The 19,007-nt window shown below is 40.8% G+C and overlaps 1 protein-coding gene across 2 annotated transcripts in view; it reads right to left on the reverse strand.

Moving 5' to 3' along the window:
* LOC126187876 (DDB1- and CUL4-associated factor 5) overlaps positions 1-17,813 on the reverse strand; it is a 101,913-nt gene extending 84,100 nt beyond the window's left edge. Inside the window, exons 1-3 of one of the 2 annotated variants that reach the window (XM_049929208.1) lie at positions 17,729-17,813; positions 17,408-17,621; positions 17,143-17,323 (exon numbers count right to left, since the gene is read on the reverse strand). In XM_049929208.1, the coding sequence (XP_049785165.1) occupies positions 17,143-17,323; positions 17,408-17,621; positions 17,729-17,737 (404 nt within the window). In that variant the 5' untranslated portion in view covers positions 17,738-17,813. The remainder of the gene's footprint in view (positions 1-17,142; positions 17,324-17,407; positions 17,622-17,728) is intronic. The other variant, XM_049929209.1, reaches the window with a different exon arrangement.
* Between the last annotated feature and the right edge of the window lie 1,194 nt (positions 17,814-19,007).

Genomic DNA, 19,007 nt, shown 5'->3' on the forward strand with positions numbered 1-19,007 from the left:
GGCCACACTCAAAACAGAGCCCTGGGGCACCCCATTCTCCTTGCTAAAGGCATCTGACAAAACAGAACCTGCACGTACCCAGAACATTCATTCCATTAAAAATGCATAAATAAAAAGCAGGAGGCGACCGCAAAGGCCCCAAGTGTGCATGGTGCGGAGAATTCCCGCCATCCAACAGGTGTCGTAAGCCTTCTCCAAATCGAAGAACACAGCCACCGTCTGGCACTTATGCAAAACGTTGTTCATGATGAAGGTCGACAAGGTAATTAGGTGGTCAACAGCAGATGGCGCCTATGAAAGCCACATTGGACATTGGTAAGGAGGCATCGAGATTCAAGGAGACAAACCAATTGAGAATTTACCATGCGCTCCATCACCTTGCAGACGCAGCTGGTAAGGGAGATCGGGTGATAACTGAAAGGAAGGTGTTTTTCCTTTCCTGGTTTGGATATAGGTACAACAATTGCTTCACACCAGCGTGTGGGAACATGACCTTCAGTCCAGATGCAATTATAGGTGCGAAGAAGAAAGCCTTTACCTGCACGAGAAAGGTTCTTCAGTATCTGAATATGGATACCATCGGGCCACGGAGCAGAGTATCGGGACCAGGTGAGTGCACTTTCGAGTTCCTGCACGGTGAAGGTGGCATTGTAACTTTCACGATTCAAAGACTGGAAAGAAGGTGGCCGTGCCTCCTCTGCTTGTTTTCAGGGGAGGAAGGCAGGGTGGTAATGGGCAGAGCTCGAAACCTCCGCAAAAAAGCACCCGAAGGCATTTGAGACATCCTCAGGATCCACAAGGACTTCATTCGCTACAGTCAGGCCAGAAGTCGGGGAGTGGACCCTGGTGCTAGATAGCCGGCACAGGCCACCCCAGAGAACCGAAGGAGGAGTAAAACTGTTGAATGAGCAGGTGAAAGCCACCCAGCAAGCCTTTTTGCTTTCTTTGATAACACAACGACATTGTGCACGGAGTCGTTCGTAACTGATACAGTTCACCATTGTAGGGTGGCGTTGGAAGGTGCGTAAAGCACGTCACCGAGCACGAATAATATCGCTGCATGCTGTAGTCCACCAGGGGACTGGGACTCAACGTGGAGAAGAGGTAATATGAGGGATGGAATACTCAGCAGCAGTGAGAATAACGTCCGTGAGATATGTGACCTGACTATCGCAACTGGAGAAGTTTTGATCATGGAAGGTCACCAGGGAGGTGAAAAGCCCCCAGTCGGCTTTGGAGATGTTCCAGCTAGTGGAACGTGGAGAAGGGGTGTGATGCAGGAGATGGATTACGCAGGGGAAATGGTTGCTCGAGTATGTGTCAGACAGAGCATACCACTTGAACCGATGTGCAAGTTGGGTAGTGGATATTGAGAGGTCCAAGTGGGAATAGGTATGCGTTGCATCTGAAAGGAAGGTAGGTGCACCGGTATTTAAGCAGACTAGATTGAGGTGGTTGAAAAGGTCGGGGCAGGATGCTGGAGAGCCCCAAAGGGGATGGTGGGCATTAAAGTCTCCAATCAACAAAAATGGTGTAGGAAGATGAGCAATCAGTTGTATCAGGTCTGCCTTAGTAAAGGCAGACGATGATGGACTGTAAACAGTACAAATGGAAAATATGAAAGTGGGGAGAGTAATTCGGACGGCTACTGCCTGCAGATCTGTGTGCAATGTGATTGGATCATAGTAGACATCATGCCGAACCAGCAACATGATCCCTCCATGAGCCGGAATGTCTGCCACAGGGGGTAGGTCAAAACGCACAGAGGTATAGTGTGCCAGGTCAATACGATCACATGGGCATAACTTCATTTCTTGGAGACCTACAACAAGCGGGCAGTGCATTTGAAGGAGCAATTTTAGTTCCTCTCGTTTGGACCAAATGCCACGAATATTCCATTGAAGAAGTGCCATTACGAAAAAGAAAAGAAAAAGAAGAAACAAGAAAGGGTCACCTCAACGGCCGCTGAGGGCCTGGCTTCGAGGGAGCAATGCTGCTGCAATCGATAGGTGGTGAGTCATGGTCCATCAACTCAACAGTTGCGTCTGCCACCTTCCTGATCTGGTCAGGAGGGCAGCTTCTTCCGCCGGTGAAAGGCCAGATGATCGGCTACCAGCAGTGCGGCCTGGCGAAACTGAAGATGGCCACGGACAGCAACCGTTGGGTGGCACAGGGGAAAAAACGTGCCTCGGCAGAGATGGAGAACTCTTTTTTCTAGGAGCCTTCTTTGAAGAATTACGTTTTGTCAAAAGAATAGGTGATGGCTGTGAAGTTTGTGGACACAAGAAATCATCGAATGTCGGTTCTTTTTTGAAGGTCCGAGCATCTAATTTAGAGGTCCTCATCTCAGCAGTAGCAGATGATGATGTTTGAGCCTTAGGGTTGGTGGGAGGAAGAGGAGACGTTGATCGGGCGATCTTAGCACTGGCCGATCTGACGACCAAATCGCTAAATGTTAAATCGCATGTCTGTGTAGCTACCTCCCCGGTAGGCCAAGGAGAGGTGAGAACGGTACTGTATTGACCCGCCGGAAGCACAGTGGGCTTTCTGCTACCCCATCACCGGCTACGCGTACGAATGCATGGGTCGGCCTTCAGACACGCACAGGGAGGAAAGAAGAGAGGAAAGAGAGAGAGGGATAGAGGGACAGAAGAAAGAATCTCAAACGCCGAAGCAGAGAATAAGACACAGAAAAGAAGAGAAGGAGAATAGGACAAGGAGAATGAGACAGAGATAGAAGTATGGGCATGAAAGCAAGGAGAAGAGTGAACGTAGGGAAAGACAAATAGAGGAAGAAAGCGTGAGGATGGAAAAAAACAAAGGAAACAGGATCCTGGAGTTTTCAAACGTCTGTCTCCGAACAAAGGCTTGATACATTACTCCGAAGAAGAGGGAGTGTGAAGGGGAGGTAACGGGGGTGGGGGGGGGGGGGGTGGGGGGGAGGATGGGGAAGGTGGATGGGGCAGCCCGGAAAGGAAAGAGAACTGCACTAACTTGGGGCCCTGTGCTCGCCATGCACATATCCACAAAAGAGTTGTGGACCCCCTGGGTGGCACTTTAGAAGCATTTACTGTCTATAGATCCTTTCACACTGCATTCTCAGCATTTTACATCCCACTGTCCCACAATCTTGCTAACCATTACCCACATGGAAGTAATAACTTCCTCAATATTCATCTATGCAACATGCAACTATCTCCGCTTGTACTCGAGTGAGCTTTCTCTGACACAATACTCCTATCCTCTTCTCTTGCCATCTACCATTTCATCCCTAACTCTTACTCTGCCGTCTCCATTTCCTGTTCTACATATCAACAGTAGCTATCTGCAAAATTTCTTCAATTCATGCAAAAAACAGTGTCAGAACTATGCAGTTGTCACTTCAGAAGACTAGGAAGAAGAAAACAAGTTCATAAGTTATTTCAATCAAGTAGTCCTTTATTTACAGTATCTCTCCACTAACCAATACCCACACTAACAAGGAGAACAAGGCAAGTGCAATAACCCAATTTCCAGAAACTTCACTCAGTGGAAGAGGGGTCAAAATAAGTGAACACTTGTCTCGGCTTATCCATAGACACTAGACAGTTTCTGAAAAAATTATGGTCAAAGGTTTCAAGGTATTTTTTAATTGCTGTAGGTGCCTTTTATTGCATGATATCCTCATATGAAATGATGGCACAGTGGTTAGCATTCCTAATTTTGTGCCCTGTGTTCAAAAGCTGATTGTTACTTTTATTTTTGCTTTCATTTATATACCGATGTCTGTACAAAATTACTACATGACCGTTTCCCAGTGTTTATTGATATATAGTTGTTGTTATTCATCTACTAATTGCATGTAAGATGAATGAACTAAAGGAAATAATGATAAAATTATTTGAAAATGTGACAGTTTGATTCATAATCAGTTGCAAGCGACAGTTTTTGATGAAGTTATCATTTATGCTTGGTCTACTGTGAAATTATTGCCAACACACAAAATCTTCAGCAATGTTAAAGACATTTCTTTCCCAAGTGAGATTCATACAAGGAAATGTTACTGCTGCAAACCTCCCGCCAGGCACTGTTTGTGGCATTTGGAATATTTGAGTCTCCTAGGTTGATATCATCCAAGAAATGCACCAAATCCCCTGAAGAATAATTGTATGTATAAAAGATAAAAATTGATATTAGATTGAAAAATCAGAATGTGAGAGTTTAAAAAGATTGTAACCCCTCAACATAACACACACACACACACACACACACACACACACACACACACACACACACACACACACACGTATATTACATAATAAATGTGCGACATTTATTGTGAAATCCAGATGTAGTTTTACAATTAATATAACACCCTTATATCCACTAATCTGATAAGAAATATTTGCGTAGTAACCTTCTGTGGACACAGGTAGATAAATGAAGAGAATATAAACAATAATTGTGTTTCAAACACTGCATCACAGCTTCATAACTGTGACACTAACCACTGAACAACATTTCCTCTGAGAATATTGTGATGTAAAAGGCACATAAAGTACTTCAAAAATACCTTGAAAAACTTTGACCATCATGTTTTCCGAATCAGTCAAGTATCTACAGTTAAGCTGACACATGTGTTTGCCGATTTTGACTCCTCTTCCACTGAGCAAAGTTCCTGGGAAATTGAATGATGGCACTTGCCATGTTCTCCTCTAAGTGAATAGTGGTCCATGCAGCTGTTTTAAACATGAAAAACATTCATTTTGCATTTTAACAGCTTCATTTATTGAATCAATTTATGGTATAATAGTATTTGTAAGCATCCCTTATGAATGAACTGCCTCTTGGCTTCTGTCTCAGTTCTTTGGCCGGCAATTCTTTGATGAATTTTTGACATTTCACCAGGATGAGTGGCTGACAAGCTTCACCCTCCATTGTTGGTGGTGGATAATGCCAGTCACTCATGCTGGGAAAATACCAGAAAAATTATCAAATAAACACCAGATGCATAAAGACATGCAGACTGAAAAAAAAGACACCCATAGAGCAACTAGAGCTGTAGGAAGAGGTGTAAATCCAAAATGGCTTTTTCCTAAACAGAAATTTAGAACATATGCTATTTTTCATGTATCAACATATGGTTACAAATGGTTTCAAATGATAACAAAATAGCCCCAAGCTGTTACACTTCCCAGTCTATAATGACTATCAATTTGAATTTCTCCTCCTCTCAAATTTTTAAAAATATATTTGCGTAACATCTAAACTAGCATTTTTTTAACATTACTATAGGCATATCTCAATTTGTTGCAACTGAATTTTCCAAGACTGGCTCATTTATAGAGATCTCCTGGGTCGGCCCCTCAGTGCGCTCTGGTGAGCCGCCAAAGAAATGGTATTATTTAAGTGATCGCAATTGAGTGCTCAACCTATTCTGTAACCTGCGTTACTTGTCCAGTCAATCAGTTCAGTGCTGCACATAACCTGTACTTCATTGTATCTTGTGTAGTGTTCTATACAGTACTGTGTTCTATACAGTACTGTGTTCCAGAAATCATGTTTGTTCTTGCTGTAACACAGACATCCACAAAGCATATTTATTCTATGGGATCATCATCTGTCTGAATGAATATAGGAAAACTCCCAAAGTGCTCAGTGAAACAGCAGTCTAAATATGAACAATATAATTAAAGGACTTCTAACAACAACATACAGAATAAAACCAAAAATACCAAATCTGCTAATACTTTCATAAGGTTATGAATTCTTCTCGGGTTATCAGCAGAGTGGTGGAGTCGTCTTGTCACAACGTTTCAACGAGTTTCATACCCACCATCTTCTGGCGAAGTGTCGGGATGCTGTGTTCTGCATATTTATATGGCTGCTTGGCCGTCGTCCGCTTTTGTAGGTCGGCCAATTATGTTCCTCTGGAAGGGGGTACCATGTTGGTGGTGGTGGGGGATGCGGCGTGGTTCGACATCGAGACCCAGTGGCTATCCAATCTGTCTGTGGATGCCGCTGCCTTCAGATTGCAGCGTTCCTGACATATTTTGTCAATTGAGGGATTCCATGCTGCACTGAGCTAAAAACAGCTATCCCTGTTTACTAAATTGTTGTACAGACATATCTCCACTGCCTCTTTGAAGATCGAATCCCAGAAACTGTTGGCGCTGCACAGCTGCTTCGTTTTTTCAAATTCAATGGTGTGGCCCCATGGCAAAGAAAAACTACAGGAGTTCCTACGCCATCTCAGTGGCAAAAATGACAGCATCAAATTCACCATGGAGTTAGAAGATAATGGCTGCCTTCCCTTCTTGGATATTTTGATCAAGAAAAATCCGGACGGTACATTGGGACACTCGGTCTACAGGAAGAAGATGCACATGGACTTATATCTCAATGTTCGGAGCTGCCATCATTCCACAATGTAACTCGGTACTAAACACCTTAGTACAAAGAGCCAGGTCAATCTGTGACAGTGAGAGTTTGCCGTATGAGTTAGCAGATCTGCGGGAAACCTAACGAAAGAATGGCTACACTGAGAGACAGACAAGACGCGCCTGGCATGCAGACAAGAGGCGGGACAAGAAACCAGAAGGAGACAAAGCAAAATGTGTGACGTTTCTGCCATTTTCTGAACTGTCAACAACCAAGATCACAAGAATATTAAAGAAGCATGAAATAACGACCATCTTTCGCGCACTGCAAAAAGTTAAAGACATACTTGGCTCAACCAATGACCAGCTGGAGTTGCAGACGCTGGGCATTTACAGTATTGAGTGCAAATGTGGGATGGAATATATCAGGTAGACAACGATGTACCTCCCAGCGCTGCACTGAACACATCAGGAATGTACAACTAGGACAGACAAAATAGTCCACGGTAGCAGAACATAGCATTATCGAGGGTCACACCTTCGAATTCAAAAAAACGAAGAAGCTGTGCAGCGCCAACTGTTTCTGGGACTCGAACTTCAAAGAGGCAGTGGAGATACGTCTGCACAACAATTTAGTAAACAGGGATAGCAGTTTTCAGCTCAGTGCAGTGTGGAATCCTGCAATTGACAAAATACATCAGGAACGCGCCGATCTGAAGAAAGCGGCATCCACAGACAGATTGGATAGCCACCAGGTCTCAACGCCGGGGCGCACTGCGGCGCCCCACCACCGACGCGGTACGCCCTTCTGGAGGAACGTGATTGACCGGCCTACAGAAGCGGACAACAGCCAAGCAGTCATATAGATATGCAGAACACAGCATCCCGACACTTTGCCAGAAGATGATGGTTACGAAACTCGTTGAAACGTTGCGACAAGATGACGCGACCACTCGGCTGATAACCCAAGAAGATTTCGTCATTGGAATTTGCCAAGAAAGACTGCAATTGCATAAATTTTCATAAGCACTGTCAAACAATAATATACATCTAAATTCACACACTAAAAACCACTGTGAAAGGCATGGCAGAGGATACTTCCCATTGTGCAAGTTATAAGACCTGCTTTCCATGTCATTCATATATGGAGCATGAGAAGAATGACTGTGCAAGTGTCTCTGTGCATATTGTAATGTCTTATCTTTTCTTCGTGATCCCTGCAGGAGCAACATCCAGGGGTTGTATATTCCTAGATTCGGCACTTACAGTTGGTTCTATAAACTTTCTAAGTAAGTTTTCATAAGATAATTGGTCTCTACCTTCGAGTGTTTACCAGTTCAGTTCTTTAAAATTTTGTGTGTCGCTCTCCCACAGATTAAATGAATTTGTGACCATTTCTGCTGCCCTTCTTTGTATACATTCAATATTCCACGTTAGTCCTATTTAGCATGGATCCCATACCCTTTAACTACATTCTAGGATGGATTGTACCCCAATACAAGCAGTACATCACTCCTGCAGTTCATATATTCAGGATATCAGTGGATTACAAAAAATCAGTAAGTCAACTGCAATCAAGATTATGGCCAGGGCACAACTAAATGGCTGAAAGGATCTACATCTATACTCTGCAAACCACTGTGAGATGCATGGCAGAGGGTACATCCAATTGTACCAGCTATTTGGGTTTCTTCCTGTTCCATTCACCTATGGAGCACAGCAAGAATGATTGTTTGAAGACCTCTGTGCATGCAGTATTTATTCTAACCTCATCCTTATGATCCCTCCATGGGCAGTACATAGGGGACTGTAGTATATTCCTGGAATCATTATTTAAAACTGGTTCCTGAAACTTTGTTAACAGATTTTCTCAGGATAGTTTGGATCTATCTTCAAGAGATGGCCAGTTCAGTTCCTTCAGTATCTCTGTGACACTCTCCCACAGATCAAATGAACCTGTGACCATTTGTGCTGCCCTCCTCTGTATATGTTCAGTATCTCCTATGAGCCCTATTTGTTACACGTCCCACACATTTGAGCAACATTCTAGAACCGGATGCATGAGTGACTTGTAAGAACTTCCCCAGTATTCTACCAATGAATCAGGGTCTACTATCTGCTTTACCCATAAGTGAGCCTATGTGATCATTCCATTTCACATCACTATAAAATGTTACACCCATGTATTTGTATGAGCTGGCCGATTCAGCGGCAAGTCCACTCCACGAAAGAAAATTTGAAGAACAGGGCCCAAAAGCATGGAAAATGACAGTCTTGCAAACAGAATGTTTTAGCACTATGCTACATTGTGAATCTGAATATGACAAAAGTTGACCAAATCTAACACTTGATGAACTCTGATCTTTCATAGTCTGTGACTGAACCAGGAAGAGTTGACCCTGCTATCTTGGATTTACATTGCAACTGTCAAATGACAACCACAGAACTGTACCAACCCAGGTACAATTAACTCCTCCACAAAGAATAACACCTTGCAGAACATACATTTATGGGACAGAAGACAACACATTAGCATACTTACACTGCAGACTCCCCGGAGATGATGAAAGCTAATGCAGAGAAACATAATGTGTTTTTTATGGCTACTATATCACTAGACATCAACCATCATGGCAATCCTATTCACATAGGTGACCTATGGGACAAAGCCCATCACCACCCTCTGGACGATGTCAATTCCCAACACATTATAGCCCGCGTCACCATAAATAGGTACCAGCAAATCACTTAGTTACTGAATTCAGGAAAAAGTAAAATGACCACCTATGTAAGTGAGGCCACCACAAGTGAAAATTCCCTAGATGATTCCACAGAATGACAACTGCCTACTTCATACAGACAAAGGCCTCAAAGAATTTCTTTAATATGGCATTGGTTGATAGGCTCTCATTGTACATTGATATCGAATGGAGAGATTGGGATACAAAACTGCCCGTTACAACATTCGCATACAACACAGTGAAGCAATATATTATGGGAATCACACCATTCTTTCTAATCCAAAATCAAAGGGCCGAAATGGCAAAGTAAACACTGTCTCATTCAACTGGATGTTACTCAGGACGACTATGTGAAACACTTCATCAACATGACTGGAGAAGCAAGACAGTTGGGTTGCATATGAAACATAGGCACTCAGGAAAAAGACCAACCACTGACCAGTGCAGTATAGCCTGGGAGACTTGATATTGATTTTTCTTGCCTGTGTAGAAATTGGGGCTACTGGAAAAGTTACTAACGTGCTACTTCAGGCCATATCATATCCTCCACCACTTGTTGGACATCACAAACACCCTTTATCAAGAAGATAGGATGACGACGAATCAACACCCTTTCAAACAGTGTAAAATAGTGTACAGCGATTTACATAGATTCTATCCATATGTGTTTCTTTAATTAGTATTATTAGTCATTCATATCTGTATTCCAGGCAGTTTTAACACATACCCCTGCTCACAACTGTGCACTGTGATTCAAAAGGCACGTTGTGAAAGGGTCTGTTGAACTTTGAGACACATGCTGTAGTTGAATCCTGTGACATAGTGGGGTAGATAGTGAGGAAAATCACCCACCCACTCTTCAGTTTGCAAACCTATGAAGGAGAGAATTGCAAGACCACAATCTGGTGACTTACCTTCCCTCACTCTTCTACCATCCATCCCCGCCCCATCTACCCTGTTACACCCCCAAAACACAATCTCTCTCTTAATATGGCTCTACTGCATTTAGATGTGATACACTTATTTAATATTTGTTCTTAACCCACTTCATTTAACAGTACACAGAAATTTTATACCATTAAAAAAATATTTTTCATAATTTGCAATTTTTCCATCCCCTACAATAGGGAAACTATAAGAGTGAAAAAGAACAGAACCTTTTTTTAGCAAAAGATTTAATTTAATTTAATTTTGTACTGAGAAACATTTTTGTAGAAGCTGCAGTTTTAGGGTTATTTAAGAAAAATGTAAAAAGTGACCTTTAAATCCAACATCCACCACCATGCCCACACCCCGCCAGTGGAGACTTTTAGTATGTTGATCATGACCCTCCCTCCCACTGCTGAACAAAACCCTGAAATTACAACAATTTGTTCTCCTATTGGACAGCACCTTCCCAACTGAATTTATTAGCGAGTTGTAATCCCAGAAATTTAACACTGTCAACCTCTTCAATCTCCATGTCTTCATATGTTATACACATGCTGGAAGGAAATCTTTTACAGGTTCTGAACTGCATATAGCGGGTCTTCTCAAAGTTTGGTGACAGTGAGTTAGCTTTACACCACTTATTAATGTCAGTTAAATTTTGATTAGCAGCTATTTCTAAATCTGTCCTTGACTTGTTACTTATTGCAATGTTTGTATCATCTGCAAACAAAACAAACTTAGCATCTGGCAATGTAACAGATGAGAGGTCATTAATGTACAGAAGAAAAAGCAGTGGACCCAAGATGGAACCCAGAGAAACACCACATGTAATTCATTCCCAGTCAGACAAAGACTAACTGCTTACTGCACAGATATTGTGCAATGGCACACTTTGCTTCCTGTTAGATAAGACTCAAACCATTTCACAGCATTGCCAGTGACACCACAATTTTCCAATTTACTTAAGAGAATGCTTTTGACAGGTCACAGAAAATGCCAGTAGCCTCTAATTTATTATCTAATGAATTAACTACATTGTCATTGTAAGTGTCAATAGCTTTCTCTATATCAGAACCCTTCAGAAATCCAATCTGTGACTTGGACAATACATTATTTTCAGTCACATGCTTAAGGAGATGCTTGAACACAACCTTTTCAAATATTTTTCAGAAAGCCAGCAAAAGTGGAATTGGTCAATAGTTTCATGGTATCTCATTATCCCCCTTCTTGTAAAGAGGCTTAACTTCAGCATATTTCAGCCAGTCTGGAAATGTTCTGCTGATAAAGAGATTAATTACACAAATACCTTAAGACAGAACTCAACTCGCATGAGCACTCTTTGCTTAACTTCATTGATATGTTGTTATACCCACAGGAATACTTAGATTTTAAGCATTTTATGGGAGACATGAATGTCATTTCCACTTTACTGAAGTAGTTTTTAAAGACTGGACTCAGATACTACATTGCACTCTTCACCAAACCAGACAACCCCAAGCTGTCAGTAACAGAAATGAAGTACTTGTCTAAGAGTTTTGCAACACTACATGTACTTGTTATCAAAGTCTCATTTATTTTTAGAGCTATCTGTTCCTCTTCCTTTTTGGTCCCACCTGTCTGTCTTCACTATATACCACACAACTTTTATTTTGTTGCCTGATGTAATTATCCTTTTCTCATAATAAAGCTGCTTCGATTTCTGGATTACTTGCTTCAATATTTTGCTGTATTCTTTGTAATGCATTACAATTCTAACATCAGAGCTGTTCCTGGATAGTAGATACAGTCTCTTTTTTGTCCCACATTGTATCTTTATTCCTTGTGTAATCCACAGTTTATTTTTTGACTATTGTATGACTTGAGTTACCTTTAGGAAAAAACAATTTTCAAAAGTGGAGGTAACTTTATTAATGAAAGCTTTGTATTTTGCATCTGAGTCAGAGGTATTGTAAACATCTATCCAATTCATGACAGAAATTTCCTGAATTTCTCAATTTTTTACTTATTTATTACCCTCCTGTACTCAGATTTAATAGATTTTTAATCCTGGCAAGTTTCAACATTTAACATAAGATGCTGTGTACCATGAGCAGATAGTCCATTTTCTATTGGTTTTGTGGTATGTCTATTTTTCCCTAGATTTGTCTACAAAGATGATATCAATAGCAGTCTCAGAGCATTTACATATCCTAGTAGCAAAGTTCACAGTAGGAACTACATTGAATGATAGTGTTATTGACTGCAATAATTGTTCACTGACACAGCTTTTCAATAAATCAACATTAAAATCACCATCAACCACTATTTCCTTGTTTCTTACCATGAAATGGGACAGCAGAGCTTCCAGATTTTTTATGAAGAGGTTACACTTTCCTGAAGGTGATCAGTATATACCTACTATTATAAAGGTCTTATTATGAAATGCTACTTCTGTTGCACAAGCTTCTAACTGCTGCTCTAAACAAAATTTATTAATATCAATATTCTTGAAATCAAAATAGTTTCTGACAAATGTGACAAGTCCTCCTTTCTCCATAATTTCTCTACAGAAGTAAGAAGCTAACTTGAATCCTGTAACATTTAACGTATCTATACCAGTGGTCACATGACGTTCAGACGTTATATCAACTGGTTTGCTCAACTCTAATTCTTCAACACAAATAAGCTACTCATTAAGCTTAAACCTTAGTCCTCGGATATTCTGATGCAATAACGATAATTGATTTTGTGGACTGGCTGGATTACAGCTGGATGAACCTAATTTTCCTGCCAATTTTTGAGTATCTCTAGTTCCAATCAGAGGCTGTCTGCAAGAATTGTGTACTGTTTGATCAATGAGAGTGTCATTTTCAGACTGTCTCTGAACATCCTTTGTTTCTGCCCTCCCTACCCTTAAAAAAAAAAGTTGATCTGTCACCTGTAACCACTGGTACTTTAGCAATTGTAACTGTGCCCCCCCCCCCCCCCTTAAGTTATTTGCTATTAGCCCAGACAGTTTTATGATTAGAATAATTACTGCATGCAGAGAGGCATTCAAATGATCATTCTTCCCACACTCCATACGTGAATGGAATAGGAAGACTGGTACAATGGTATGTACCCTATGCCATGCACCTCATGGTAATCTGCAGAATATATATGTAGACGTACACAATCAAAAGTATCCGGCACCAGGCTGAAAATGACTTACAAGTTCATGGAGCCCTTCGTCAGCAATGCTGGAATTCAATACATTGTTGGCCCACCCTTAGCCTTGATAACAGCTTCCACTCTTGTAGGCAAACATTCAATCAGGTGCTGCAAAAGTTCTTGGGGAATGGCAGTCAATTCTTCACGGAGTGCTGCACTGAGGAGAGGTCAGTGGTCAGGTCAGGACTCTGTGCAGGCCAGTCCATTTCAGGGATGTTATTGTCATGCAGCCTCTCTGCCACAGGCTGTGCATTATGAACATGTACTTGATCGTGTTGAAAGATGCAATTGCCATCCCCGAATTGCTCTTCAACAGTGGGAAGCAAGAAGGTGCTTAAAACATCAATGTAGGCCTATGCTGTAATAGTGCCATGCAAAGCAAAAATGGGTGCAGCCCCCTCCATGAAAAACAGCACCACACCACCACTTTCGAATTTTACTGTCGGCACTACTCACACTGGCAGATGACGTTCACCAGGAAATCGCCATACCCACACCCTGCCATTGGATCGCCACATTGTGTACCATGATTCGTTACCCCTCACAACATTTTTTCACTCTTTAGTCGTCTAATGTTTACGCTCTTTACACCAAGCGAGGCGTTGTTTGGCATTTACCAGCGTGATGGGTGGCTTATGAGCATCCGCTCGACCATGAAATCCAATTTTTCTCACCTTCCACCTAACTGTCATAGTACTTGCAGTAGATCCTGATGCAGTTTGAAACTCCTGTGTGATGGTATGGACAGATGTGTGCCTATTACACGTTATGACCCTCTTCAACTGTCGGTGGTCTCTGTCAGTCAACAGATGAGGCCGGCCTGTACACTTTTGTGCTGTACGTGTCCCTTAACGTTTCAACTTCGCTATCACATCAGAAACTCGCAGTCACATTGGAAACAGTGGACCTAGGGATGTTTAGGAGCACAGAAATCTCACTTACAGACGTATGACACAAGTGACAAACAATCACCTGACCACGTTCAAAGTCTGCGAGTTCCGCGGAGCACCCCATTCTGCTCTCTCACAAAGTCTAATGACTACTGAGGTCACTGATATGGAGTACCTGGCAGTAGGTAGCAGCACAATGCACCTAATATGAAAAACGTATATTTTCTTTTGGGGGGGGGGGGGGGGGGGGGGGGTCCGAATACTTTTGTTCACAGTGTAGAAAACATCGAAGTCATCTATGCAATATATGATGACCGACTTCAAAGACTGTTCCATTGACTTGCATCATTCACTAGATCTGAATTTTTTGGTCTCTACTTTATATTAGAACAGTAAATGACTGAGTGACAGTGAAGATGTGGATGGCTGTGAAATGTGAGCTAGGCACTCCCAAAGTTACAATTTTGGCCACTTTTTTCAAAAAACGTGCCACCATGTGTGATCACCTACCTCCTGTACTAAATCATATACCGCCAAAAGGTTGGTCTCATTTGAACGGTCACACCTCTCCATTTTAGGAGAAAGAATGGATGTGTTGCAATGGTTCATGGTCTGGAAGTAATACACAACCAAACAGCTACACAAGTTATCCCATTTTTGCAAGTTTCCTATATTTTTTATCTCTTGTGTGAATGATAGTACTGAAACAATATTTGGTGTGTATAGAAGTGATACGGCTGAATTCATAACACAAATTTGGCTGTGTTGCTTGCATGCACACACAGACTTTTTGGATTTTGAAAACTCCAAAATTGTCGAAAATCAGTAAGTGGGACCTCCCCAAATGCAACACATGCAAGGTCACAGCATGCTGCACATTGCTTCCCCATGTAGCTTGAATCTAAGTCTAATTACCCTCCAAAATATCTTTGTGTTACTCCAATGCATAACTTTTTTATTGTACTCTTTAACAGTGTGTATGTGTTGATAAGGACAGTATTGTAAGTGCCACAGAATTTGACACAAGAGACCCATTATTCCGCAACATATTCAACCTGAATTAGTAGAAATGATATGTTTCACACTCTGAACACATCAATCATTATCTAAATACAAAGTTACATAGGAAGCACATGCGTTGAAGATCAGAGCCTTTCCTCACTTGGACTGCTGAAAGTTGTTAAACAACTGGAGTATTTCACTTTCAGTTGCCCTGCCCAGCACACACTGTCTGCCTGTTATAGTGTTTGGCACAATATTTGGTTTTAGAATGTCCCCTAGTTTCACCCAGCTGACGTATTTGGTTAAAAAGTAAGGTTTAGCTGGTCCAGGAGGATGCAAATACTTCACCAAAAGATCTTGGTTCTTTCCAGAACAGTCCATAACAAAGGCAAGGTACCAATTAGAATCATTCACACATATAACGTAAGAAGACGGCCTGATATCGTGCAACGATACTACTTGGTATTGTGCTGAAGACGGTTGTGCCTCTGCATTGTGTGAGAGATAATCCATATCATATCTCACGGAGTATGTAGTTCAATACATCTTAACATCCTTTCCATCAGATATAAAATGGTGGTACTGTCTTGGGTTGGAATTGTCCTGCACTGATCAAATCTTTCATTCAGTAGCATTGCACTGTTATTTTCCATGTATTCTGAGGACACACAAAAGAACTGAATACCCTTTATCTCTTGTGAAGCAAATTCAAAAAGTGCTTGTGCAGTGAGGATTGGATGATGGAGTTCTTCAAACCTCCTCCTGGCAGCCAGACTTTGGACTGTCCGCCCAACTCCATCACAGGCACTCTTCCTGTGGCTAGTGGCAAAGAAATGCCACTCAGCATAAATTCTGAAGTCCTCAGAATGCAATGTCAGATTTTTAAATTTTTTCCAGTTTTTATATTGAGATGATGCTCCCTCTGAAATGTAGTGAATTTTTCCTAAGTGTGGCATTGCATCTTTTATATGGGGAATAATGGTTTTATGATATTAATGTACTGCAGCTATTGAGCCAATGAGATAGTCACTTTATGCACATTTTCTTTACAATGTATGATGCTGACCCTGATTTTGGTATAAAAACTACAAAAGGCTGCACTGTGGGCTGGGATTGCTGCCAGTGAAATTCTTGTGCTGCACCTTGTACAATAAATGCGTAATTCTCAGAAAAATTTCCAATCACAATACACTCTGTTGGGCCAAGTATTTCTTTCAGTGAAACTAGATCATGTGATTGCTTACCATCCACCAACATAGTAATGACGCCAGTAGGAGCTCTCTGATCAAATCAAATCAAGTCTCGTCCACAGGATGTACAGCATTCCATGCCACAATATTTGCACTCGGCACTCATTTCACAGTCACAAATATGGACTGATGATTACTAACTGGGATGGAACTTATGACACACAAAAGAAACTATTTTACGTAAAACATACATAAAAATCTTTCCATAAATCCCATCTAGCAATACTCTACAAAAAAATGAGCATAAGGTAATAAACTTATTTTACTATTGAGGCTCCATAAAAATGCAGAAAAAAAGTGAATTTTTAAACTTATTTACAGTCTCTGGGTACAGAGTTCTCTTACACTGGCATACGTCAAAGGTATGAGCGATCACAGCATATGTTAAATAAGTCATTTCTATTTTGTGTCATCGTATACATTTACTATAAAGCTAGACAGCTCATGGTCCTTGACATAATGCAAATTTTTATCACTGTAATTGCAAATAACCCATTAAACAGACCTCGTTTACAAATCAGAATTAGTGTCAACAACAAGAACAGGTTGTTTTACAACATTTTAGGACAACTGAATACATGGATACTTTCCAACTTTTTTCAGTTCTGTCTTCATTGATGTACAGCACTCTAATTTCATACTACCTTAGGCAGCAATAATAAAATACAATGGTCTTGTATTCCTACGCTTTTAATCATTTTATAAGTAAAACAAAAGGAAAGACTTGGGAGAAAAAAACTGTTTCATGTAGGCGTCTGTAAAATGCTCATTTTAGACTTACGTTGTAGCATCATGGACTATGACTTGATCATCATTGCCAGCAGAAAATACTCTGCTGGTTGTGCTGTCAAATGCCAGGCAAAATATGTTACTTATATGATTAGCGCGCATTACAGATGGGGTTCCGATGCTGTGGAGAGCATGTTCAACATTCCAAATTAAAACTCGTCGATCATCTCCTCCTGTAACGTAAATTATATTTTATTCTTATGTTCCAAAATTATGCACAGAAGGGTATTCAAACAATACATCCATTTTTTTCTCACCGGACACTAAAAACTTTCCACTGTTGGAAAACTCTATGGCATTCACACAGCCGTAATGAGCAAGTAGATCTTTCCTGTAAAGGTTAGTGGCTTTATTGAGACGCTCTCTTAATAGCCTCCTTTTTACATTTATCCGTTCGTCGTACTGCCTGTTCAAAACATAACGTAATGGACATGAAGGCGATGGTCTGGCCATAGTAGTTAAACGTAGATCCTGCCACAGAAATAAGATCTATAAAGGCGATTTTCTCAATTGCATTACGTCAGTTGGGCTAACACTCGCTTGTGAAAGTTCTTATGGCATTTCACATGCACCCCTACCCCATACATTGAAAGAAAAGCTAACCACCCTTCTGCACAGAACAGCTGTCAGTTTGTGAACTCTATGCTATCATCTTTGTTGACACTTCAGGCAAAGATACGGATTGTACGGGCGCGAATTATTAAACCGCGAAGTTCCTGTAAATTGGATATTCAGTTCGCAAACGTTTGTATGAGATATCTTCCGATACAGAATCGCTCCCCTTAATTTGGGAAGTGTTCTACTTAATGAATGTGATAGATTAGTTAAATCACCGCATCCGTTTTTGACCCGAGAGATACTAAATTACAAATTACTCGCATTAGACTGGGACATAAATGACCTCTAAAGGCTTCTTTGCAGCAGTAGCTGTCTAAAGAAAATCTTGTTGCCCTATCAATATGAGATTTTAACCAATCTCTAGTTATCAATATACAATGTGTTAATTTATGGGGTAACGATTTTAATACAAGCCAAAATCTCATTCTGGTAACTTCCTCACTTCTTCCAAATCATTACTGGCTTAATGCCACATATTTCTTTCAATGGCGAATAGAAATAAGGAGTCAAAACTGACAGATAGTACTGCATAAACGGTAAACTACATAAATGTTGATCCTATTCTAGTTCACTTCCAGCTCATCCTTCAGCAAGCATGAAGCAAGTCATGGAGTGAAATTTTTGTCTGCCGACTATATGTTTAGAACAAAACCTAATTCGAATGTATATTTTTGTTTACTTGGATTTTTGTCAAGAAGCCAAAGCATTTTACTGATCGAATTTGCAACAAAGTTTACATAGTCGTTTACCAGCAAGTGTTCTAGGTGTATTAACAAATGTGGACACTTTCGGGAAGTTTCTCCAATATACTATTCCTCGGCCACGTTAACAGGGTCACTCAAACTTATTTTTGTGGTTAGTACTTGATTTTGATTCGTGGCGATGTCAGACAATAAGAACCGTACAAGACGAAACAATATGAGTATTAAAGTTTACAAAAGTCTATTTTATCTTTGTACCATTGTTCTTTGATACTTTAATATCCGTTCTACGTTTAACTCGTAGTTTATACATGTGTTCAGTTAATGTGTATTAATTGTGAAAATAAAATGTACAGTGCATTCACATCCAGCGTACATCCTTTTATTGAAGATGAAATCATAAATTTCCCACAATGGAAACCCCGAACTTCACGATTATCTTCTACAAGTGTCTAGTACAAAATATTCGCAGTATGACTTCCAGCGACTCCACTCTTGTAAAAGAAGAACCTTAAACTAGACAGCAAGATTCTACTAC

This window comes from Schistocerca cancellata, chromosome 5, assembly GCF_023864275.1.
Source record: "Schistocerca cancellata isolate TAMUIC-IGC-003103 chromosome 5, iqSchCanc2.1, whole genome shotgun sequence".
NCBI classification, from domain to species: domain Eukaryota; kingdom Metazoa; phylum Arthropoda; class Insecta; order Orthoptera; family Acrididae; genus Schistocerca; species Schistocerca cancellata.